Below are 23,214 nucleotides of genomic sequence, written 5' to 3'. Positions count from 1 at the left end.
TTTTTAGGCGATTGATCGATAGCATATTGACTTCAACATAAAATATTTAGCTACATTTCTTATTAACACCTATTACTAGTTATTGTCATTTGAACATCTAATTTATGGACACGCTTTATCCAAAATCATTATAATTGCTTCACCCAGCGGCAGAGCATTGAAACCTCAGAAACTAGAGTTATCATTCAGTGAAAGCGCTAACAACCAGCTGAACCAGCCATTTCTCATCAACACTTCATTGGGAGAAGCTTGTTCCTATGGTGATTGCTGTAATGATAGCCATTTCATTTTCTGAAGTGCGTGTAGACGAACCCTATTATTGAAGACTCACGGCTTCAATTATAAATCGTAGTTAAATTTCATGTCATTTCCAGGTTTGGGGGCCGCAGGACAGTTTCTGATATAAACTATATACGTTAATGTACTTCAACGTAATACATTGGGTATAACGTAGCTTCCTTTCACTCCAGGACTCGCCTAAAGTTGTTGCTATGCCACAATGGTATGTGTGATCTATCGACTAGGATGATCACTGATTTTATTACAAAAAATAAGTGTTATAAGTACCAATTCCATACACATGAGAGGTTTAGTCAGTAAAAGTCTGACACTACCCATTTCCTCCCCCGAGGGAGCGGGTGTGCCACGAAACCAACGGAATCGAACCAAAACACTGAAACTGTGTCCTAGGGACAAAGCAATTCTTCGGCACTAGTAGAGTTAATAAAGATAAAAAACACAGTTGTTTCATTTTTATTAAGACGGTTTTATTTTACTCCGTTTAAACATTACTTTATATCTCTTGCAAAACAAATTGTAAAGCAAGAACATTTTAAAAACTTCTGATTGAACACTGTCAGGGGATCATCAGGCACTCTGTTATTCCCGTTTGCTAATGATTTGCTTTAATAGTTGTATTAATTTAAAAGTTTATGCGGAACCTAACTTGTAGAAGTATGAGTGGCACTTGCAAAACTTAAATACATTGTTTTGTGACATTTTATTAGAGTTCCGTGCCCAAAAGGTAAAAATTGAATTATAGAGGCTCCGTTGTGCGTCTGTCTGTTCGTCGCCAGAGTCAGGTGTCATGAACTGCGATAGCTAGATACATTGATATAGTTTTTTAATATATCAATGGCTAGATACACAGATTAAATACTACAGGTGATATATATCTGTGGTCGTTTCAGCAACAAATACTAGAAATTCGCAAATTCTTTGTTTCGCCATTCCAACTCGCACTTGATCAGTTTTTATTACTGAAAAAATGTTTTGCCTAATTATTTTGTATCCTTTGTACAAGTTTTGATTAGCTGATGTCCAAGTACCATTATGTTTTAATTCAGAAGGTATACTTATAACGTGATCAGCTTTTTTACTCATGGTTCCTACTTTTTATTTTGAGATAATTGATAATTATTTCTGACTGTTTGGTTATCCCTCTCAAGAGGTATGGTCCAATCTATTTACTACTGCTAAATAAATTCGACATGACCTTGCTGTGTTTCCTCTTAGGTCATGGCTAATAATATGACTGTAGATAAAATAACTAATAATATAATCGATATGGTTATAGATCGGTGAGAGCGTCAGGCTGTGGTTTTTGACATCACCGATCCCCATGTCGAGAACCTCGTGATCGCATAGACCAAAAAAAACAATTAAGTATTACGATTTGGCTCAGGAGGTTTTCGATATGCGGGAATTCGAGTCTGCATCATCGTCCCGATAGTCGTGGCTGCCAATGGCCAATTCTATACCAGCACCTGGCAAGCTCACGTTGGGCGACTGGTTCAAGGAGTATTCATTAACACGGTGTGTATCGCTAGGAGATTCCACTATCTGAAGCCCTAACCATCGGTAGCTTGGACCCAGTTAACGTTGCCGATTAAAACCATTTTTTTTATAAATCTTTATTGTTGCTATAAAATAACAAAATTATGTAATTATATTTCTTGTGACCAGACGTTCTAAACTGTAATTAATACAGTTTTATCATTAACACACTTGTTTACTTACATTATTCACTAATAAAGTCATGGATGTATTGTAAAAATAAATTAACACAAAGAAGAGAGACAAAGTTTTAATATTAACAAACAGAATAAATCACGTATGTATATTGAAAACCTCCACCACCAATAATATGTGATGAAACCAGAGTCCTCAACAATAGCTCATTACAGCTTAGATTACGAACACTACTCATTAATGCGCATTAATATTACGATACCGGTGTCACAAGAGTGGGTGGCCCTTACAATACTACGTACAATCACTTTGTTTGGAATTTTATAAATCTTTAGACCATGGCAAGTTCTGGCATGGAAAAATCTATGAAAGTTAGTTGCTGCAAGGCATTTTTAAAACAAAAGAAACTGTGCTCTATATGCAGGCTCTGGAACTGGTTTTTCATTAATTGCGATTTTTCTCCATCTCTAAGTACAGCAGGGCCACCTTCGTTTTCAAGTACGCCTATCCGGCTGTCATGAGCTCTTGCATCATGACCTCGAAGGAGGGCGCCCACTGCAGCTCGTGTATCTTGGTTCTGAAACACTTGGAGACCTCCAGGGTCCTGCTGCAGGCTTCCTCCACTGCGTCGCTCGCTTTCTCGCAGTCGTGGATTATCGTGACCAGCTGCTTTGCGGTGGAGTCGTCTATAAAAAGCGTGTTAAAAAATGGGTGTTATTTCATCAAAATCTACCACAAAACGAAAAGTGTATATTAGGTTTGAAATTACCATGATGCGGCGAACATTTAAGATACCAAAAAGAAAATTTAAAACGAACTACATACATTTCGTGTCTTGTTTATGTAGTTGAAACGTTTAGGGGTTATAAACAATTAAGTTGTTACTTCAACATACACCTAGAGCACATTATTACAGGATCTGACTACCCTGCTCACTCACCAGCTCCATGACTCTTGGCATAGTCTTCGGCTTTCCCATGGTGCATCTTCTGGTCGTCTCCCACGAGCCCCAGCTTGCCGGCCATGCAGAGGATCATGCAGCCCAGCTCCCGGTTCACCAGCTCGTACTCCTCGCGCCAGAAGTTGAACATATCCTGCATTATGTGGTCACCTACTTGCAACTGAAAGAATGAGAAAATAAATGTTTATTCCAAAATATCTATTACACTGAATCTACGTTTTGCACCATGAAGTCACCTTCATCGACATCAATTCAAATCACTTGATTTGCATTGTAATCTTGCCGAAGCAATAACTTTTGGCTCCATTCTCTTACCTCATTCTTACAGCCATCGACAACATTATTGAAGCCAGTGCTCATCCTGGACAGGAGCTCCTTGGATGACATCACTCCATCAGCCATCAGTGCCACGCAAAGCAGGCTCACAAACCGCCATCTTATGTCGGCCATCTTGAATAAATGTCAGAATACTGTCACGAATGTCATCCTGCCTTGGTTTATATAGCAGATTGTTAATTGTTTTAATTATTGTGGTGTTTGATTAGTAGGCTGTCGGAGGAGTGCCTGATGATACTGAGTTGTTGTCTTGGGATGTCAAACTGACATGCATTGACATGATCATGAGAGTGTACTCAGTTCTAAGAGATGTGTGTCCGTAATTTGAGCTAATTTGATCACGACAGGTAGTTTTAATTAGTCATGCGTTTGGTCATTGAAACCTGTAATTTATTAAGATTTGTTAAGTGGTGTAATTTTTGATGAATCACTCACCAAATTCACGTACTAACACTATTTGTAATAGTAATTTAACAACTTGCCCATTAACAGAATCATTGTAAATAAAGTCTCTTATAATCAAAGCTCCTTTAGAAGCGCGAATTATCACCATTGCAAAGTTCTTCAAACCGTCTTGTCTAAGCATGTATTATGAAACTTCTGCTGAAGCCAGTAGTATGAGTAAGTATAGGTAATGAAGTCCTTATTAATCCTGATGTAGGTGGCAGTGCCGGCTAATGACATGCAGACGGCGACAGCGCTGTGTGTTTAGACGGCCATTAACTTGATGGCCCTGTGGCGCCCTCTAGCGGGGGTGCGGAAACACTGTCACTGATACTGACGTGACGGGATTATAAGGAATTAATTGTTATAGAGTTGTTGAAGAACTGAGTGAAGAATACGAGATATAGTTATTATATCGTTTTCTTTATCTTTTTTATTTAGAAAAAGAAAGTTCCTGTTCTTACAGTCGTACTTTGATTACAAAAGCAAGTTAAAAAGTTCGTTCACATAATATATTAACGTTATTAAGTTGTTAAAGAAATACTAAAAACAAACTCCAGAAATACTACTTTTCTACTTTTTAATATTATTTTTCTATTTTTTACCCCACCTAATGAAACTTTTTCTTTACATTAGAAACACATTTTGCTGTTGGTTGATATCGTATTCCCTTTGTACTATTTAACGTATCGTGCACAACAGTGGAGCCGTGCTCTCTATAAGTCTGCTCACACTAATCTGGTCACATATAACTCTTCATTAAGACGCCCAGTGTTGCCAACAACAATATTAACTATATGACCCACCTTAATTTTAATATTCACATAACATAATTATTATAAGGGTTGAATATTATTATTAACTTTAAAGACACACATATCATTTAAACAAAAACAAATATAAAGAGGTTTTTCCCCCGAAGTACTGGCCGTAATCATTATTTTATAAGAAACTTTTTCTCTGAAGATTTTCCTGACTGATCTTAGTTTCACTTTATGACACTGCACCGTCTGGCGCTAGTGTCGAGTTTGGGTTCATCTTGATCTCAAATCGTTTCAATTTGATAGGTAGAGTAGAGATCTCTATACTGTAATTCTATTTCTACAATACGATATAAATTGTTCTATCTCCTATATTCACGGATCGATATCCGTCCACACGATTGATTCCGCAGACTGATTTACTCGTTTGGTTTTTGGCACAAATCCTGCGGTTTGGGCTCAGCGGCAAATAAATCCCAATGTCGGGCTAAACGGACCTCGCTCGTAATTCCTGCTTTTATCTAGTAATAGAAAATGCTATTTGTCACTGATCGTGGAATAAAATACGCTGGTCGTAAAGGTTACGGTAAATGGTAATTCTGCGCATAGCTTTAGGGATCTGTTAATGTATTCCATGATTTGTTTCGCGACACACCACTGACCGCGATTGTTTTCTAAAGCTCTTTGAACGACAACTCATTGTTCCTTTTCGTTTGTTTCAGGTAAAACTTAACTCCATTATCAACGCTTCATTGTAGACGAAACTCATCTGAAAGGTATGTTGTTTTGGTTAAGATAAAGGTGCTCATCAGTTACAGCACGACGCGGCGACGTAAGTATATTATGACGGTATATTATTCATAACAAGATGCTTTATAACGGGTATTATATAAGTATTTATGACATCACGGTTTCCGCGTCAAGAGGCCTTTAATCTGAATACTGGAACAAAGTACTAGATTGTAACACGAGCGATTCAGCGCCCTCCTAAACATAAGCACCTCCAATCGAGTCAATCACAGCGCATCCCTTTAAATCCCATCAATGTTTATCGCCGGTAAATCTATAGAATTAGCGATAACTGGTGTCCACCTGCTGAGTCCCGGGGTTAAACCCGCGGGATTCGTGCTGAATCCCGGCCGGGATTGCGACAGCTGCGCGTAATGGCGCCTCTACGCTGAATGATCGCGGCCGATTTGTCTAACTGACCCTTAAGATTTAGTGACGGAACAGAGAATGGACTGGAGTCGCTAGGTTCAACTATTGATAGCTTTTGTATCTACTAAGGCTGCAGACTATTGTGTGAATAAAATCATGGTGAGTAGGAATTGTCCTTGCTGAAAAAAATATCGTTTAGATCTGTTCAATAAATGTAATTACAACCTGAATATGTAAATTTACTTTCTACTATAATTCTAAGACAAACCAATATCCACCTTATTAGGCCCTATCAATGTTCTCCAAAAACATTTTCGTAAGATTTTTTTTGCTTGGTCAACTCCATGCATCCCCTATGCACAAATAAATTGAACCTTAAACTCAGTGAACGTCTCAAGACGCTTATCTGTAATAGCTGTAGTCGGATAGCGGCCGGACAGCGGCCGGGCAAGCCGTACGCCCGGATTAGTGTCGGGCCCGGCCCGGACACGTCTTGTCCGTTTTAGATCGGAGATGAAGGGAATAAGATTAGCTATACGACTGTTTGAGTGCCGCTTGGATTTCGTTTGTTATTGGTGGTAACTTGTGTAGGACTTTACCTACGTGGATATCGAAAAGTAAAGAAGAGGAAAACAGTAAAATCTTTAAAATTGTATGTGCCTAGAAAAGTTAGCAGAAGAAGTTGAGTGTCAAGACACACAACTAGCTATGAAATATGTAGGTAACTTGTATTACTAATCCACGTCGGCGTTTTTGGAATATTCTTTCAATATAAAAACTGAAAGTAACTGAAACCTGTGGTATTGACATAATAGTTCAGAAGTATATCACCGACCCTCGCGCGTAGGGGCGGCAAAAACCGCGGCTAGCCGGCGCAATAAATCTAGACGCGCGTGTCGACGCGATGCCGCGCGGCTGTCGCCTGCGATATACGAGCCGTAATTACCGCGCGGCAAATGTCGCGTGTGCGGCAATGTGCATTTAATGCCCACTTATAATGGATTTTCGGACTTTTATGCTAGTTTTTCACATTGGATGTCCATTACGTAATATTTAAAGATGATGAAATGCCAGCCGTTAAAAACCATTCTATTTATGGACCCGGGTGATAAACACTTTTTGTGTTCTGTAACTGACTTTCTATAACATTTTGGAAACACTGTGAGAAATGAAAATAACGAAGTACCTCGCCATAAAAACATCTGCTACTGATAAATTTCAGATTTACAATATAATTTAACAACCTACTCCGCGTGATACATAAGAAATAACACAGCGCATTAAATGCAATCAAACCTTAAAACTCCCCATTAACTATTTCAAGAATATTAATACGAACTTAAACAGAGTTGAACAAAAAAAAACTAGTAAAACATTTAAGGCCTGCACACATAACGCAATGGTAATGGCAAGATAACAACGCCCGCATCAGACATTCCCATTGACGAACTTCCAAATACAGTAGCTAACAATCTGTTTCGCTAAACACAAATCTTTGCTCTACATTCCATATTAAAATGACATTAATTTAACGGCCAGACAATTTTTTTCCACCTTTATATACCTAAGTGTGAGTTTTCCCTAACAGCTAGAAGTCGTATATGCAATCAGAGCAATAAATAAGGCAAAACACTCGATACGCGTGATTTATGCGCGCCGAGTCTAATTGTGAGCTAACCAATGATCTATGGCGGCCAGTTCGAGTTAGCTTATCAAGTGGTTACCGAGACCTGCGCGAATTAGTGCCGGCGTCGGAATACTCGGAGAAACGTTTTAATAATGTAGCTGAGCTGTGCGAGCTGGAATAAATTAGCTCTGAGTTGTTGTTTTGTTGATCTTCACAGTTCAGAGTAAAGTAGGACGTAGACGCGCTTTTAAACGGTAGGTATTCAGTTTTCATTCAGTGATACCCACATATGTTTGGTGTATTTCCCGGATCGGTGTGTATTCAGTCACCTCGTTAAAATTATGTTTACGGTTGAATTATAAAACGTATAGTGAGAGTGAAAGTGAGAAAAAAGTGTGAATCTTGAAGGTGTAGTAAGTTGCAGTCGCGTCACGCTCCTGACAAAACTAGTCCATTTAATAATTTATTTACAGTTGTCAGCTGCTACTTGCGTGACTATAATATATTCACCAACAACAGTCCGACGTCACGATTAGTACGTCATAGTCCACGACCTTTTACTACTACTCTTAATACATCAACAATGGCGGCGTCGGGACGTCGCTGACGACATGAGTGACGTCATAACAGACAGTTAATGTCGACTCGGGGAGGACCATTAAATTATAACGTGTTTGTAGATTAGTGATGGGCCAAGCGTCGAGCACGCCATCTATTGATGAATAGATGTAATTGTAAATATGTTCGAAAATGGTTCAACTGTTTGGTAAGAGATGGCGCTAATTACTTCGTATTTGAGATTGCTGCTAATCGAATTGCATTACATGTTTGTACAAAAAGTAGAGCCGTTCTATTCACAATCGCCACCCACTATGCTACGGCGATAACAAACAATATCAACATCTCATAACACATTTTCCGTGAATCATAATTTGACATATCAAGAGGTCTGGCCCTTACCCCTTACAGAAAACAAGACACATAACATCGTAGATGCTATCTCCACCGGACACCGTCCGAAAAACAACATATCTCACACCCTAACCATAAGGTTGTCGGACATAAACTATCGGTGTCCTTAATTTCCGGAATCCTTGAAGTTATGACCACTACCAAACTACCACAAAGGCTGGCTAGTTTGATAGTGGTCAATGATATAGTGATCCCTGGTAATGGCTAATGACCTCCACAACAGTCGGCTTTCTCCCAATACAATCGAATAAAAAACGAGTTAGTGCTCTGGAAACGAACGAAACTGCGCTCGATACTACAATTCTATGACTGAATCGAAAATCCTATCATATTAGAATCAAATGGGTGTCTAACACTAGTAGTTTTTTTGGTTTTCGCGAAAGTTAGACAATGAAATGAAAATACTTTTAAGGATTTTATCGCGGTTTAATTTTAGATTTTAGTTCCCGACGTTTCTACACCTTTACAGGTATCATGGTCACGGGCAGACTATTATTAACGATGAATTAACAGTTGTGATAATAACATCAATGTTTTAAAAATTTTGCTAGTGTGGAGAAGAGACAAATCCCTTTCTTTCATAGATAAAGCCCTTTGAAAAGAAATAAGACATTTACTTTTTTATCTCTGTCATTTATTGGTTTAGAAGTATAAAAAGAAGTGTAAAATAAAAACAGTCTATTTGTTTCTTAAGCGGATGCCTACATCAAGTAGACAAAGTATATATTTCATGCCTTGAAACTGTTTCCTTTCAGTATTTCAGCATGAATAATGTGATGATTGCTGGATTTGTTTCGATAGGGAAATCAAATGAACTCATTTAGGCTAGATTTTATTTACTTTTGAGTTTGTATTTCTCTAGAGGAACGAAATGAAAAGATCTACTTACGATCAGATTTCCTCGTAAACCTCAGAAATCATTAATTCCTTCTAGTTTCAATTCTAAGCAATATCTATTAAAGAACAGTAAAACTCAGTGTAAAGTGCATTTTGGTTGGTTTAATTTATTTCGTATTGTGCAGTCTTCAGTAATCAAGTCTGACTACAATAAAACGGGGATATCCTGGAGAGAGCAGGAATTTAATTATACGCAGTAAGTCTCTGCAGGCAACTGGATCTGGAGTTAATGGACATGACGTCATATACGTCCGCCATTTTCTTTTATGTTAAGTATTTTATTTAGTCTCTCAGTGCACACTCACATGAGATTCATTACAATGTTTCTGTGCAGTTATCAAATGTTAGGTGATGTTGAATAGACTACGTGTTAGGGGACTACCCTTATGGGGTCCATAGATTTGGCTTAATATAAAAATTTAAAAGGTCTTTAGGAAGTGTATTAACGTAAATCAATTCTTAATTTATCCAATCCTACTTACGTATTTACAAAAGGGATATGAAATTTCCCAGTAAAAATCAAAAATCGATTTATTAAATATTGAAATAATAAAATCGATTCAAAATTGTATTGTCTTCTCGTAAATAACAGTCAGGTTACTTGGGGTTGAACGTAATGTAGGTCAGAGAGCAGACTAGCATATTATTACATGAATATTACAGTGACAACAACAACCGGTTTCAGAATAGAGTTACATTGCAGAGCTACCTGAAAACGCTGAACAATATAACTATTTATTACATAGCTTAGGTAGAGTCATCACTTTAGTCCCAAAAGTGCCTGAAAGCAGTTAATCTTTGAACGGAATCGTTGTGAAGTTTAAGTTCTTGCTCCTATTGTTTAAACAATAAGACACCTGTGTTATAAACGGTTTATAATGCACTCACTGAGGGAGAACAATGCTCTATTATTGAATTAATAATTAAATATCCCTTTGTGTGTAATGTAACATACGGAGGCATTTTCATTAGTCTACAATGTTATTAGTTATATTATTATAATAACGCCAGGGTTATGTTATTTAATTTGGGATCGAAGCGATCCTCAGTACTCTTCGATACGAATGAAACGAAGACAAACTCCTGGGGGCTCAGCTAAGCCGGAATCCAGGAACTGGACCAAACTCGACTTGCATTTGGTTACAGACGTATAAACTATCGGAAGTAATGAAAAGCTTGTTAAAAAGATAATAGATTACAAATGCACATAAAGTCAATTATTTAATTACTTCTGGAAGATTCAAGTCTTTATCACACTTTTGATTTTGTTAATCTTTAGATGTAGTAGGTATATAAAAACCGAACAAATACGAGTCGAACGCGCCCCGAGGGTTCTTTACCATTGCTTCTATCACTTTGTAAATTTCAACTTCCTCACTAGGACGGTTCATTGAATGCAGTCTGGTAACAGACGGGCTGACAGTAGAGTTTAGTAAAATCGTCCCATAGTTTTAAAGTTATCACGTTTACCTACCAATGTTATTTTACACTTGGATGCATAACATCTGTTGCGGATGTGGTTTAGGAACAAGTTATATTATCTTGTACCAGATTTTCGCACGCGGCTTCGCCCGCGTCGTGGTCGGTTATATCGCGTTTCCAGGAGAACTCTTCAAAAGTCCGGGATAAAAACTATTCTATGTTCTTTTTCAAGGTCAACTCTATCTCTGTACCAAATTTCATTAAAATCCGTTCAGTGGTTTAGACGTGAAAGCCTAACAGACAAACAGAGTTACTTTCGCATTTATAATATTAGTAGGGAAGTAGGGATAATGACAAATTATACATTTTGTATTGCAATGGTTATCCTTTACAAATAAAAAACATATACATATATTATTGTCACTTAGATTCTTCTAACACAAGCGCCTAAACTATTTTCCTGAGTTATAGTTTTCGTTATTAAGCACTAAGTTTACACTTGCTTGACGAAACCTAGAGCAGTGTGAGTAGTAGGTACCGCTCACATACAGCGGTGATTTCTAAGCAGGAAACCAATTTCCTTTTATTGTTGTTCTTGAATGCTATAGAGTTCATTTCTTTCTTGCTGTTGGAATACGATGCTAATTGCTATATACACGTGTAACACTTATTGCACCTTCCAGGTTACTTTGTAAGATTTATTATACCGACCAAACATGGGAAAAATAATTACTTTCGTTTTGAATTTTCTTGTGAAAACTGATGCTTAGTTTCGTCTAATTTCGTTTTGTTTGTTTACGTTGTACAAATCACGTGTTTCTGTACCGCATGTGTTGTGCTCGAGATTCCCAAAAAGTTCGTACACAATGCGGACTACGTCAGTGCGTCACGCTGCTATCTCCGCGCATGCACGCGTCATCCTCGACTACTGCGAGTTTGACTCTTATCCACTCGTAATAACGACTGAACTACAGTCGAGAGCTCAGAATCAAAGAATATCCTTTGAACTTGTCACATGGTAAGGTCAGTGGTGGATAATGTTGCTACGATAAGGAAATTTCTACTTTATAGAAGAGTGTCAAAGTTGTTTCTCGGTTGTGGTGTATAAGGGTTGTGTGGCGGCGGGCGGGCGGGGTATCGAGCGCGGCACTAGTGTGTGAGCGCGCGGCGATGGTGGACGCGGCGCTCGCGGGAAGATGCCGGCGCGATGTGCTGGCGACAGGTGTCCCGCTCCCAGCGCAGCCTGCTCGTGCTGCTGGGCTACCTGGCGCTGTACCTGCTGGTGTCGTACGCGCTGACGCCCGACGCCACCGTGAGCTTCGTGCGCGACGAGCTGCGCCTGGGCGACAAGTACGTGCTCATGTTCCTGCTGGCGCCCGACACGCCGCCCTACTCGGATGCTGAGGGCGCGCAGGTGTTTGCGGCGCGCCGCTGCGGGGCCTGCTTCCTCACCAACAACCGCGGCTTCCTGCCGCTCAGCGAGTACGACGCGGTGCTGGTGCTGGGCGAGCGCGCGCTGCTGTCGCACTCGGCCGCCGTCATGGACCCGGGGAAGAGGTACCTGATGGAGGCGCGCCGCCGCTGTGTGGCAAACAAGATGCGGGAGTGCGCGCGCGAGCCCGTGCTCACCTCGTTCAGCAGCCGACAGACGTTCGACCTGTGCGGGCTGTGCGCCGAGCTGCTGCGGCGGCGGCAGCAGACGCGCGCGCTCTGAGCGTGAGGCCTTGCTAGGTTAGGAAGCGTCAGCTGACGCCGGCCAGGCGCTGCGTCACCCTATTATGGTGCTTATCCTACAGGAATAAGGTCGCAGGTTTCATTGTTGTCTAATGAATTAAGGACTCATTTAAGTGTATTCTGGGTATAAAACTGTTTTAGTTCATTATTTTATGATACGATGTAAAAGCTTTGTGACTGTATTTAGTTATTGTTGCGTGAGCTTTTAATGAATTGACGTGTGTTTAGGTTACACAACTTAGTGTATATACACTTGTGGAAACATAAACAGAAGCACAACAGGTATCTATCAGGTGAATGGGTTCGACACGAGGCGGTGGACATGGGTCGTGTTTGTTGTCTGGTCACGTGTCGACGTGTAAACAATACACCGAGCGGGTTTCAGAAGCCGGACGGTCACGAGCACTGTAAACACGTAACATTGGTGCTCAATACTTCAATAACAGACGGACTAACATTATAATGCTAGTTCCAAGTGTTCTTATTAGTTGCGGAAACATTTTTATGCGGTCCTCATTAATTATAATTGGTCACGAACTCTTTGCAATATAGGGGCAGTATCTTTGACTATCCGAAGAGACTACAACACATGGATTAGTACCTTGAAATGTTATTAACCCTTAATATTTTTAAATGAAACGTTAAGAGGATGAACCAGTTATTGAGTTTAGCTAATAACATAGGTCATTAACTCCTAGATTCTGACGAGATCTGAATTTGTAAAAACAGTTTACTTCGTAACTATTTTGGTAGGAATGTAGAGTACTGTAAATGCCAATCGATAGCGGCGCTGCGCGTGCGCAACTCAACATGTTCACAGTATGTTGTAGCACCATATGTTGTTCAGGCGCCATACGTACAGAAATATACATAATACATACTCCAGATAAAAAATATTTATGATATTTTAAACTCATTTATTTGCGTTTTAAGAAATTACGTATTTATTAACTGTGACTAAGTATTTATACAAGCTAATACAAAAAAAAACTGCTTCCATATTTTCTTTTTGTTTTGGAATCAATGTACGCGAAAAGAAACTGCTAACGAATTTGCAAGCACAGATCATCTGTAGGTCATATCGATGTCAATCGGAAACCGGGAAGTGGATCAAATTCAACTTGCAGTCAGTGTTTGATAACATACCGACAGACGGACAACAGGACCGGTGGAACTAAATAGAAGGTTGGATCAAGTTTTAGTGAATTGAACAAGTGCCATAATTCTTATGTGTTTTTATTTGTTTTACTTCTAAAATTGTGCATCCAAGTCACAGAAGGTGACGTACAACAAGTAAACAAGTCTTAAGGCTAAAGAGGAATACATCATAGAGCAAAAAAATCTTTGCTTTCTCTACTTTTTACTGATTAATAACATTTGACGTTCAACAAGTTAGATGATGTGAGTGATATATTTTTTACCTAGTAAAACCTCTTCCTAGAGACTGGGGTCGGATTTCAGTCTAACCGGATGCAGCTAAGTACCAGCCTTTAAAACATGGCTACCAAAAGCAAGATTACGTCTTTTTCTAAGTTTTAGTTTTTTACTTCTCAATAAACATCGTTTTTTTTGCTCTTTTAATTGCCTCTACTATGCGAACTTCTAACACTTCTTAATTTAGAACCCACTCGACCTAAGACCAGCCACACTTGACCCCACAACACTAATTGCTGCCTTACAAAAACAGCTCAGCGCACTTAGGTACTATGAGCTCTTTCAGCAGGATTGTGAATATTGTTGAAGGGAGATAGCGCTACTCGCATTATAATACGCTGTCCCGCTTCCACTCTTATATAAGTACTGCTTTAAAAGCTCATACTACGCACGAAAAATTGTTTTTTATTGGATAGACATATTCAATAAGGTATTCAATAGATTACTATAATGAAATAATTGAACTGTTAAATTAATTGATATTCTAACAATAGTGCCTATTGCCTAGAGTGTAATGAAACGGATGCTAAAGTAAAAGAGTATTGTGGACCCAAATATAAGTATTTAATAACATATTATTTATTGTTGTTGTATTTATAGTACAAATGTCTAAATGTGTTTGAAACTTAGGGCCCGCGCACACTTGCGACATTCTCCTTAAGTAACGTGTGTCGCAAGTGTGCGCGAAAACTAATGTTGTTTTTGTTCTGTTTGATGTTAATATAAGATGTATGAATAAGAATTATTCTCACGTAAGTCACGCATGTTTTTCATATAAATACAAATTATAATATTTTACTGTTTTTGTTATTTACTCTAGTCAAAAAATCTAAGTGATTTATTATGCTTCTTCAAAAGCAACAAAGATAAAGTATTCTGTATCGATCGTAAGTGCTTTTCCTACTGAGAAAAAAAGGCGCAAGAAAATTTACATCAAATACATTATTGAATCTAATACAACTAACCTTGAACATACTTTTATAATAACAAAATAATACAGTATTGATATTCTACATAAGTATGTTAAAAAAACAACACAAGTACTTATACGTACACATATGTAAGTATAGAAATATCCACATGCAATCGTGTTAATACAATTATAAATAACTTGCAAAAAACATACTTTATTAACAGCTCGCTACATCGAGGTCACGATCTAGATGGGTGACCTAAGATTTCCTCTCCATAGTCATATTAACGATAGTGGTGGCACCTGGTACTTATAGCAGTTGTCGGCCAACACAATCTGCGCCAAAAAGTGTCAGTGAATTTCTGGGACATTTAAAATACTTTTGTAAACTAATAGCATGACAGTTATTCGTTGAATTTCATTCAACAGTACCTAGAGTACAAAGACACAATGAAAATATACAAGACATGTTGACTTAACTAATTTTAATTAATTAAGACGACTGAGACCGGCTTATTGATTGAGGCACAACAGATTTCTAAAGAAAATAAATACATTTTAGACATTATTCACTTTGTCTCAAGTAATCCTAACTAATAGCCAATGTTTTACTGAATAAAGAGGATTCTATTTGTCGTGTCTAAGTGCGTTAAGGTTTTCTAAAAGGAAAGTCTTTATCAAAGTAACAAGGTTCTGCATTATTCTGAATGTATTATCTTCGCCCGTATGCCATATGTGTATAATGATTACATTTACATAATTGCCTACTTACCATGATTTCAGAGGTGAAAATATACATATGTGGAAAGAGAAAAGTTACTGAACTTTTGTAATCTAAATGGTACAAATTTATTTACAATTAATCGTATAACTAATCAAAGAAAAAGAAAGTTTTCTATGACTTTTGTTGAACCTGTGTCAACGTTTTTAAATATACCTTTGAAAATGCTCAGAGCTGGTTTACTCACGAAGTCTTCATCATTATGAATTCTGCTTCAATTGGACTTGGTTAACTTTCCTAGATGACCCCCATTAAGACAAAGTTAAAAAGATCTAAAGATGGTCTTCCTACATCTTCAACCGTTAAAAGCCAATGTATTATGAGTTGAGACGCACTGCAGATGTCAGTCCTCATTCATATTCCGTGGTGGTCGCTCGCGCCGGCGCCCCGCATGCTTATGTAATGCTCTTTCACCACTTAAGTTCTACTAAAACACATATTTTTAATTGTGTATGGTAAACGATAAGATAACCCTTTATTTGCAGGAATATAATATGATAAAGTGGTTCCCAAAATATTTATCGTGTCAGCCATAAGTCCACATAGGATTAAGTATGCATACTTTAAGAATATAACGATCAAGAGTGAGTTAGATTCGAGAAACTGAGCTCAGTAAAAAAAGACTAAATTTTCACATAGATGGACGGTGGTCTACAATTCAGACTCAGGTCCACTGGACATACCTACATGACTGCACAGATACGTACGTAGCGAAATACATCTAGAAATTTTTACTATCTACATGAACTGACAGACACACAGAGAATAGAGGCCTATACTTTTAAAAAGTACCAATTCGAAATTTCAAACCAATTTTTTAACATAGAATTTAACGATAAAAGTTCATTAAAACAGACATCACCGATAAAATTCAATGAATTCAGCATTTCTTTACTATTTCCTTTAATCTTTATCCCTCAGTAAGACAAACGTGTGAATACTTAGTCAATGGTTAGTGTAATAGCTATTAACTGTGACAGCGCCTACATAACTCTCCGCCGTCACATTAATCAGTGTCAATTTAATTGACATTTACATGTTGAATTCGTAAAGTGGCAGCCGTAGACAAAGCTAACACCTAGCTTAATTAGACAGGGCTATACAAGGGTCTGTACGAAATATATTTAAAGAGAAATCTATATGGTAATCTATTTAGTTAGGATTTGCAAAGAGCGCCTGTAGAATAAACAATACAACGCGATGAAAAAGAGCGTGCGAAAAGCAAAGGAGAGCGTGATTACATGATTTTTTTAATTAGAATTTAATAGAATATACTTTATTGCACACCACATAAGTACAGGATTGGATACAAATAAATAGTTACATGGGCTCTCTTATCGCTTAGAGTGATCTTTTACACACAACCTTTAGATGGACTAGATTCTACCATAATTACCTTAAAAGAATTTTAAAGCTAAACATGAAGTATTCGCAAAAAAGGACGAGTCATGAACTAATTTTGTATGTTTATTTTATCTATCTCTGTCACTCCTATCCGGTATTTTGGCGCCTTCAATATGACACACCGCAAGTGTCTGACACCTAACGACTTTAGGCTCTAACAACGCTTGTCGAAGTACGAGAACAAAGTTAGTTAAGTTGAGTAAGTTTGAAGGCATCTTATTTGGAGATAACGTTAATCTTTATCTAGTATCGTGGTAGAAGGACCTTCCTATTATCACGTGTATAATGTCACTAAAATGCAACCATGTCCTAAAATATGGATAACAAGAACTTGACTCCTTAGCTTTCAAGTAAGTTTCTCAAAACAGATAATTTATTCATTACTAGTGGCGCCACCTGTGTTAAAATATTCAGTTAGTCGGAATAAAGTGTGAATGGATTTCCTCGTACTTAGGAACACTTTTTACTCCTACACAGTTACTGAAATAGACAAAAAATATTCCTAGAACGGTGTAACAATTAATGTTAAAAAACCATCTTTGTACAACTCTGATTTTTGTTTTTTAATTGTCTATTTTCCAGTTCCTGGTGACAGACAATCAGACAAACACCGGAACCTTATTAAATTGTTTCCTTTTTCTCTTTGGATATTTGCCAATTACCCAATGCCAATTTTCCCAATTTGCTAGCCAATACCTCATACCCAAATACAAGCTCATATTCTCAATAAATGAAGGAAAACTAGATATAGTTCTTATAGGTAATTATTAACCTATCGTATTGCCTATTGATTGATGACGTCACTCGTGTGACGAGCCACAATAACTAAGGGAACGTTATGCGTAACACAAGGACACAACTGTTTCTATTGTGCTACTTATCGCTGACTTTCATGGCGTGCACAAGAATTTGCATACAACCTATTTACTCGTAAAACAAATAGCTATGACTTTGACGTTTGTATTTCGCATCATGGCGCCTGTTTTATGTACACGGTGTTTATCATAGCGTATTATCAAAGCGAGCAATAATGTCCACCGAGACGGCGAAATATTGCTTTCTAAAACGTTACAATTTTGTTCTAAACATTTGAAGATAAATAATATATCTCTTTTCGATTCTACTGTGCATCGGATCGACCATGTCAAGCGTAGCTTAACCTGCAATCGATCAACTTGTGCAGTAATAGCTTAGCCGCGAGCTCCTCTAAAATCTATGAAATCTTTCTCTCAAAATAATCCAACAATAATTTTCATCAACCGACTTTTAGTCCTCGAAATGTATCGGGCCCTTCAAATAATAATCACGAATGAAATCTTTAATAACCGCGTAGTAAATGAGGTATTATTATATTACAAGTAAGCAATTGAATCATTAGATTACAATCATTATGATAATATTAGTTCTGGTATTGCAGTACACTCTATTCGTACCTTATTAATTAACCTACACAAAGACCGTTAGAGAAAGGTGATTGAAATAAACTATGAATCTGTTCTACCTAACAATTCTGAAGTATTCTAATTTAAATAAGTAGGTGCTTATTTTAATGAAAGTCTTGTCTTCAACACTGACAAAAAACCGGTCACGTGACACATCCTCCTGAAATAGATCGTGATGCAATACCAGTGACAGTGTCAGAACTCTACATTTTTGGCAAGGGGAGAGACAAATATTTTTTGTTTTGTCTGCTTTGTAACTAGCAGATAAATATTCATTACTTTTACTTTTGTTCGTGAATATATCCACGCGTCGCTGTCTAGAAATAGATTTTCTATTGTATGTTACAAAATGTGAGTGTGGAAAAAACGCGTTTAACTATTATGTTGCTCAAATTGAAATTAACTATTGTCTTACTTGTAATAATTAAGGATGGCATCGGATATCAATTACACAAATAACACTTGGGTACTTCACAAAAAGTATTTATTGCAAAAACACTTAAACAATAATTACAATTAACAATAATTTAAAAACAAGTGAAAACCAGGAAAATGTATTGCTTCATAGCGGTATGTTTAAACTGGTGCATCCTAGTTCTAGCAGCCGGTAGCTGCGGAAGGTCAGGGCTGGTTTCCCTCCGGGTGGCGAGGGCAGGAAGCCAGCGGCTGAACGCGGCGCTTCCAGTCAGGGTTGGGCAACCAAACTTGTTGTACATAAACACGTAAGAACGGGACTTGGAAACATGAAGCTTGTGAATTTGAGGTGCGATACGTTTGGCCAGTTACTCTGGTGGTGGGAATTGTGTTTGTGTGGTGTGGTTGTGGGGTTTCAGTGGTGTAACCTTAATTTATTTAGTGATTATTGGCGCAGGCTTTAATATCTACTTCTTCTCCTTATTGCACAAACGCTGCTTGTACATACTACTGAAAGTTTGTTATTGCATTTCAAACGAGCAGTGCAAAATTTCCCCCTCGTCGATCAAGACTAAATCTTGTCAGCCTTAGGTACATAACGCGTCTAACTCCCACACACCCCCGCACTTCTGTGGCGCAGATAAAATTACAGCACATCAGAATAGAAAACTTGAAACGTAAGGGAAAGATTTTTGACAAGTGATGTGCCATTAACTTATCCACTCAATATAATTAAGCGAGGCGTCAGAGATAAGGAGAGCTCGGTGACAAGTTACTTGTCTATAAATCATGCTCTTATTGTCAAAGCAGAAGTTTTTGTAGAAACAGCACAAATCCTCTTCTCAATACTTTTATTTGCGTGCTCATGCGCCGTAAGCACTTGACTCTACAGTCAAACCCAATGTCAAACGCCAGATAGTTAGCTACCATCATCATATTTAAGTGCCGGGCCCTTGACGTTGGCCTTCCATCTTCGTAGATGCTGTGCCATCTCTTTCACTTTCATATGTTTAGGCTCAGATACGAAAGAAAGGCTTAATAACATTATAATTAATTGATTTGGTATCAGGGACCCGATTCCGCTATTTTACAATGGCCGATTAATGAATGAAATTTGGCTTGATTGTGTAGAAAAATGCTTAAGAAAATACGAAAATTGTCATTTTAAGCCAAATTTCATTCATTCATCGGCCGTTGTAAATAGCAGAACTGGGGCCTAGATTAGCTTCTCAATAACCTTACTTACTGTTGACTAGAGAAGATTGGTGAGTTCATGATTTTCCTAATAATCGATTACAACCTCGACTGAGCAGCTTCATTATATGAATCAACACGTTTCTAAATTACTGTTTTAGCAGCATTTAATATAGCTATAGGTACTTATCCATATTGTTAATTGGTATATCTTATCTTTCAACATCTATAAAGTTCGGTGAAGTCAAAAGCCTGCGCTCTGGTAAACTGTAGAGATTTGTTAAAAAAATCCTACTTACTCGTATATCAGAATCGTTTTCGTTTTACGTTTGTTCCTCTTTCAGGAAAAAATCACTTAACGGATTTAGACGAAACTTGGTACACAGATAGTTTATACCCTGGGATTGACACATAGACTGCAGGACAATTTTCATTCCGTTTTTTTTTTTGTTGCCGTGGTAACGTGGTTGGTTGCAGTATAATGCATTCTCTGATTCTAGTACGAGGAGCCTAATTACTTTACTATTATTTTTAACGCTAGAACGAACTCCGTTTTCCCTTTACCTATAAACATGTACTGATTGATCGACTCTGCCACCAATACGCATACAGCACTCACTTAACTTCATTTCCCCTGTAACAGTTGGAATGTATAATAAATTCGATGTTTACAAACGGTGACCTCAGATTTCTATTCGATTTGTAAATCGGTTATCGAATACCAGTTAAACGGTAACCGAAGGTAATCGGTTCCATCCTCACTCTTCACGTCGCTACCAATATAGGTTTCCTTCCGAATTTCATCACATTACATTCATATACGTTATTATTGAGTAAAACATACAATAAGTACGTATAAATAACTGATGCGCTTCCGGTCAAGGCTTTTATCGAATGTCTAATTGACTTATTTGACTAAATGCAGTTACCATAGCTCGTATTTGGGATCGCACCTACTTTCGCTCAGATATCCAAAGGAAAGTTCTTTTTGGTCATTGAAAAGTTCAAAATATTCTAAACTCTAATAGCTCATAGTAACACTTTGCATTAACGATAGCGCCAACATTCTCAAGGAACAAATTCTCAAGCACAATTTCATTGAGAGCACGTGGACCCTCAGTTTCACCCTTCACACCTTCAAGCACCACCACCAGCCCACACCTCTACACAAGAAGCACAGAACAGCAAACCTACCAAGCCTACTTGCACAATGACAGAAATGCGGTTTCAAAGCTCATAGTAAAGGCGTAAAGTCAGGTTCTCAGTGACAAGCCTCCACAGCCAAGGCGTGCAGTGGTACCCCCTGGTGGTGCTCCTGGTGCTGGTGGCGTGTGCCCGTGGAGACCTGTTCTCCAAGGCCACGCGGACCAAGGCGGATGAGCGGGATCTGAGGAACAGTGTGTTCGACTTCATCATAATCGGCGGCGGCACGGCGGGCTGCCTGCTCGCTAACAGACTGTCAGCTATCTCTGATTGGAAGGTATCTACTGCTACTGTGTTTAACAAACTTATTTTGATTGTCGATAAATTTTAAAGTACTTCGTGTACCGAGATGGCCGCTCCTGTTTATGCTCAAAATTAGTGGTGTTGCTGTAGTAGTAATCCCGTTATTTTCCTAGTGAGTTAACAGACTAAAGCCAATACAAATTGCAACATTCGCTGCAACTCTTAAAATAATTATTCAGAAAATAATTCAAACCTTATGTATAAAATAACGTATGGTAAAAATACTGTTATGTATTAGAAATGAATTGATCTGTATTCCGTCTACAAAGGTTAGGTTTATTTTACTCAGTCTGAAACAGAACTATTGTACTCGTTGATGTAATTATCGCTAAAGCCTTGAAAGGAACGTAAGCTATCAATTAAGGATTGCTTTCAATGTTAGTCTCGCTATCTGCACTAGATCAGCTCGAGCTGGTCTGTGATTAATTAGTGTTCAAATAATAATCGAAATATTCTAGAATAATAACTAATAGATGGTTTCTAAATAATTAAAGTAAACATGATAGTATGAAGTGACAGTCTAAAGCCTTGCAAATTGTAATTAGATACCATTATGCACCACGTTTAGGTAATGCAGTAAACAATACCTTTATAAGAGCAATATTTCTCGTTTTCCGATGTTTCATTTCCGTATCTAACAAATTGTTAGAGCTCTCATTAATAATGCAAGCTAATACTTTTAAGATCTATTATCCTTAAACATTCGCTCTTCTATACGAACAGGTGTTAGTCCTCGAGGCGGGTGTCGATGAGAACGTAGACTTTGACATCCCAGGAGTTCCCAGCAAGGAGTACCGACCTATCCTTTGGAACTACAGGACCGAGAGGAATGGTTACTCCTGCCTGTCGAGGCCCGGAGGCAGCTGCGAGGTGAAGACCGGCAAGGTCCTTGGCGGGTCCAGCGTCATCAATGACATGAAATACACCAGGGGATCCAAAGTGGACTATGACGGGTGGCACAGCACCGGCGCCCTCGGCTCCTTAGATTGGAAGTTTGATAGTGTATTAGAACATTTTAAGAGCATTGAGGATAATGGTGAGTTGGTACATTTTGGTATCATAAAATTCACATAGTAGAAGTAAAAAACCTAGCGAAACATCTAATTTTGATACCAATACTGTTTGCATAGCAAGTTACCCAGCAAGTAGTATTAATAACGGTAAAGATATTATTTCCTTCTTTAATCGATAAATTACTTGTTAAAAAAGTAGGAGTAGCGCTAACTATATGCATTTCCATATCACAAGCTGTGACGTAGCTGTTCAGTGTTCCATGATAGTTGCCTTTTCGTTAGTTGAAATGTTACAGCTAGAGAATACAAAATAAAACTCTTGTCGTGTGAGAGTAATGAAAACAAGACGAAGAGCCACTGCTTTTTATTTTAGCCATTTGCCTTAACATAATTTTCTTTCAAGGTGACTACGACGTCTTAATGAACTCGCACTACCACTCGCGCGGCGGTGAGATGCACGTGCAGCGATTTAAACACGTTGACCGATACATGGAGATATTCACTGCTGGCTTCACAGAGATGGGACTCCGAACAATGGACATAAACACCAATGTACAGGAGGCAGTCGTACATAACCAGTTCGCTATCTCAAACAATACGAGGCTGAGCACCAACAGCGCTTTTCTCAAACCTGTGAGACATAGAAAGAATCTCCAAGTTATAACCGGAGCCTACGTTACGAAAATCGTCATTGATAAACAAGAAAAAAATGTTGACGGCGTAATTTATGAAGTGGAAAAGGGAAAAGAACGACCGGCGTATGCTAAAAGAGAAATCATTCTAGCAGCTGGAGCCATCAATAATGTAAGACTGTTGCATCTCTCTGGTAT

The 23,214-nt window shown here is 38.2% G+C and overlaps 3 protein-coding genes across 3 annotated transcripts; 2 read left to right on the top strand and 1 right to left on the bottom strand.

Moving 5' to 3' along the window:
- Nucleotides 1-2,132: 2,132 nt before the first annotated feature.
- On the bottom strand, nt 2,133-3,382 carry LOC113500907 (general odorant-binding protein 1-like). Its single transcript, XM_026881838.1, has 3 exons — nt 3,248-3,382; nt 2,912-3,092; nt 2,133-2,657 (listed from the first exon to the last, which is right to left on the bottom strand). The coding sequence occupies exons 1-3, from the start codon at nt 3,380-3,382 to the stop codon at nt 2,476-2,478; spliced, it is 498 nt and encodes a 165-aa protein (XP_026737639.1). The 3' UTR covers nt 2,133-2,475.
- Nucleotides 3,383-10,958: 7,576 nt separating this feature from the next.
- LOC113501916 lies at nt 10,959-13,846 on the top strand. The gene has a single exon (XM_026883231.1). It carries the CDS (start codon nt 11,757-11,759, stop codon nt 12,261-12,263), a length of 507 nt encoding a protein of 168 aa, XP_026739032.1. The 5' UTR covers nt 10,959-11,756; the 3' UTR covers nt 12,264-13,846.
- A 4,963-nt stretch (nt 13,847-18,809) lies between these two features.
- LOC113508601 (glucose dehydrogenase [FAD, quinone]-like) lies at nt 18,810-23,209 on the top strand (the record flags this gene model as incomplete). Its single annotated transcript, XM_026891724.1, has 4 exons — nt 18,810-18,877; nt 21,111-21,345; nt 22,095-22,407; nt 22,788-23,209. Coding segments are annotated over exons 1-4 (1,038 nt in total), but the record flags the coding sequence as incomplete, so codon positions are not given.
- Nucleotides 23,210-23,214: the final 5 nt, after the last annotated feature.

Source organism: Trichoplusia ni, chromosome 2 (genome assembly GCF_003590095.1).
Source record: "Trichoplusia ni isolate ovarian cell line Hi5 chromosome 2, tn1, whole genome shotgun sequence".
In the NCBI taxonomy this organism is placed as follows: domain Eukaryota; kingdom Metazoa; phylum Arthropoda; class Insecta; order Lepidoptera; family Noctuidae; genus Trichoplusia; species Trichoplusia ni.
The sequence above is the reverse complement of the archived record's forward strand: the minus strand, read 5'-3'. Positions and strand labels throughout refer to the sequence as shown.

What these genes read in the sequence shown, in the direction of transcription:
- LOC113500907 (XM_026881838.1), bottom strand. Translation starts at nt 3,382, where the DNA reads ATGGCCGACATAAGATGGCGGTTTGTGAGCCTGCTTTGCGTGGCACTG. An exon ending in TCGATGGCTGTAAGAATGAG is followed by an intron (nt 3,093 to 3,247) that starts GTAAGAGAATGG and finishes TCATTCTTTCAG; the next exon opens with TTGCAAGTAGGTGACCACAT. An exon ending in TGCCAAGAGTCATGGAGCTG is followed by an intron (nt 2,658 to 2,911) that starts GTGAGTGAGCAG and finishes CGCTTTTTATAG; the next exon opens with ACGACTCCACCGCAAAGCAG.
- LOC113501916 (XM_026883231.1), top strand. Translation starts at nt 11,757, where the DNA reads ATGTGCTGGCGACAGGTGTCCCGCTCCCAGCGCAGCCTGCTCGTGCTG.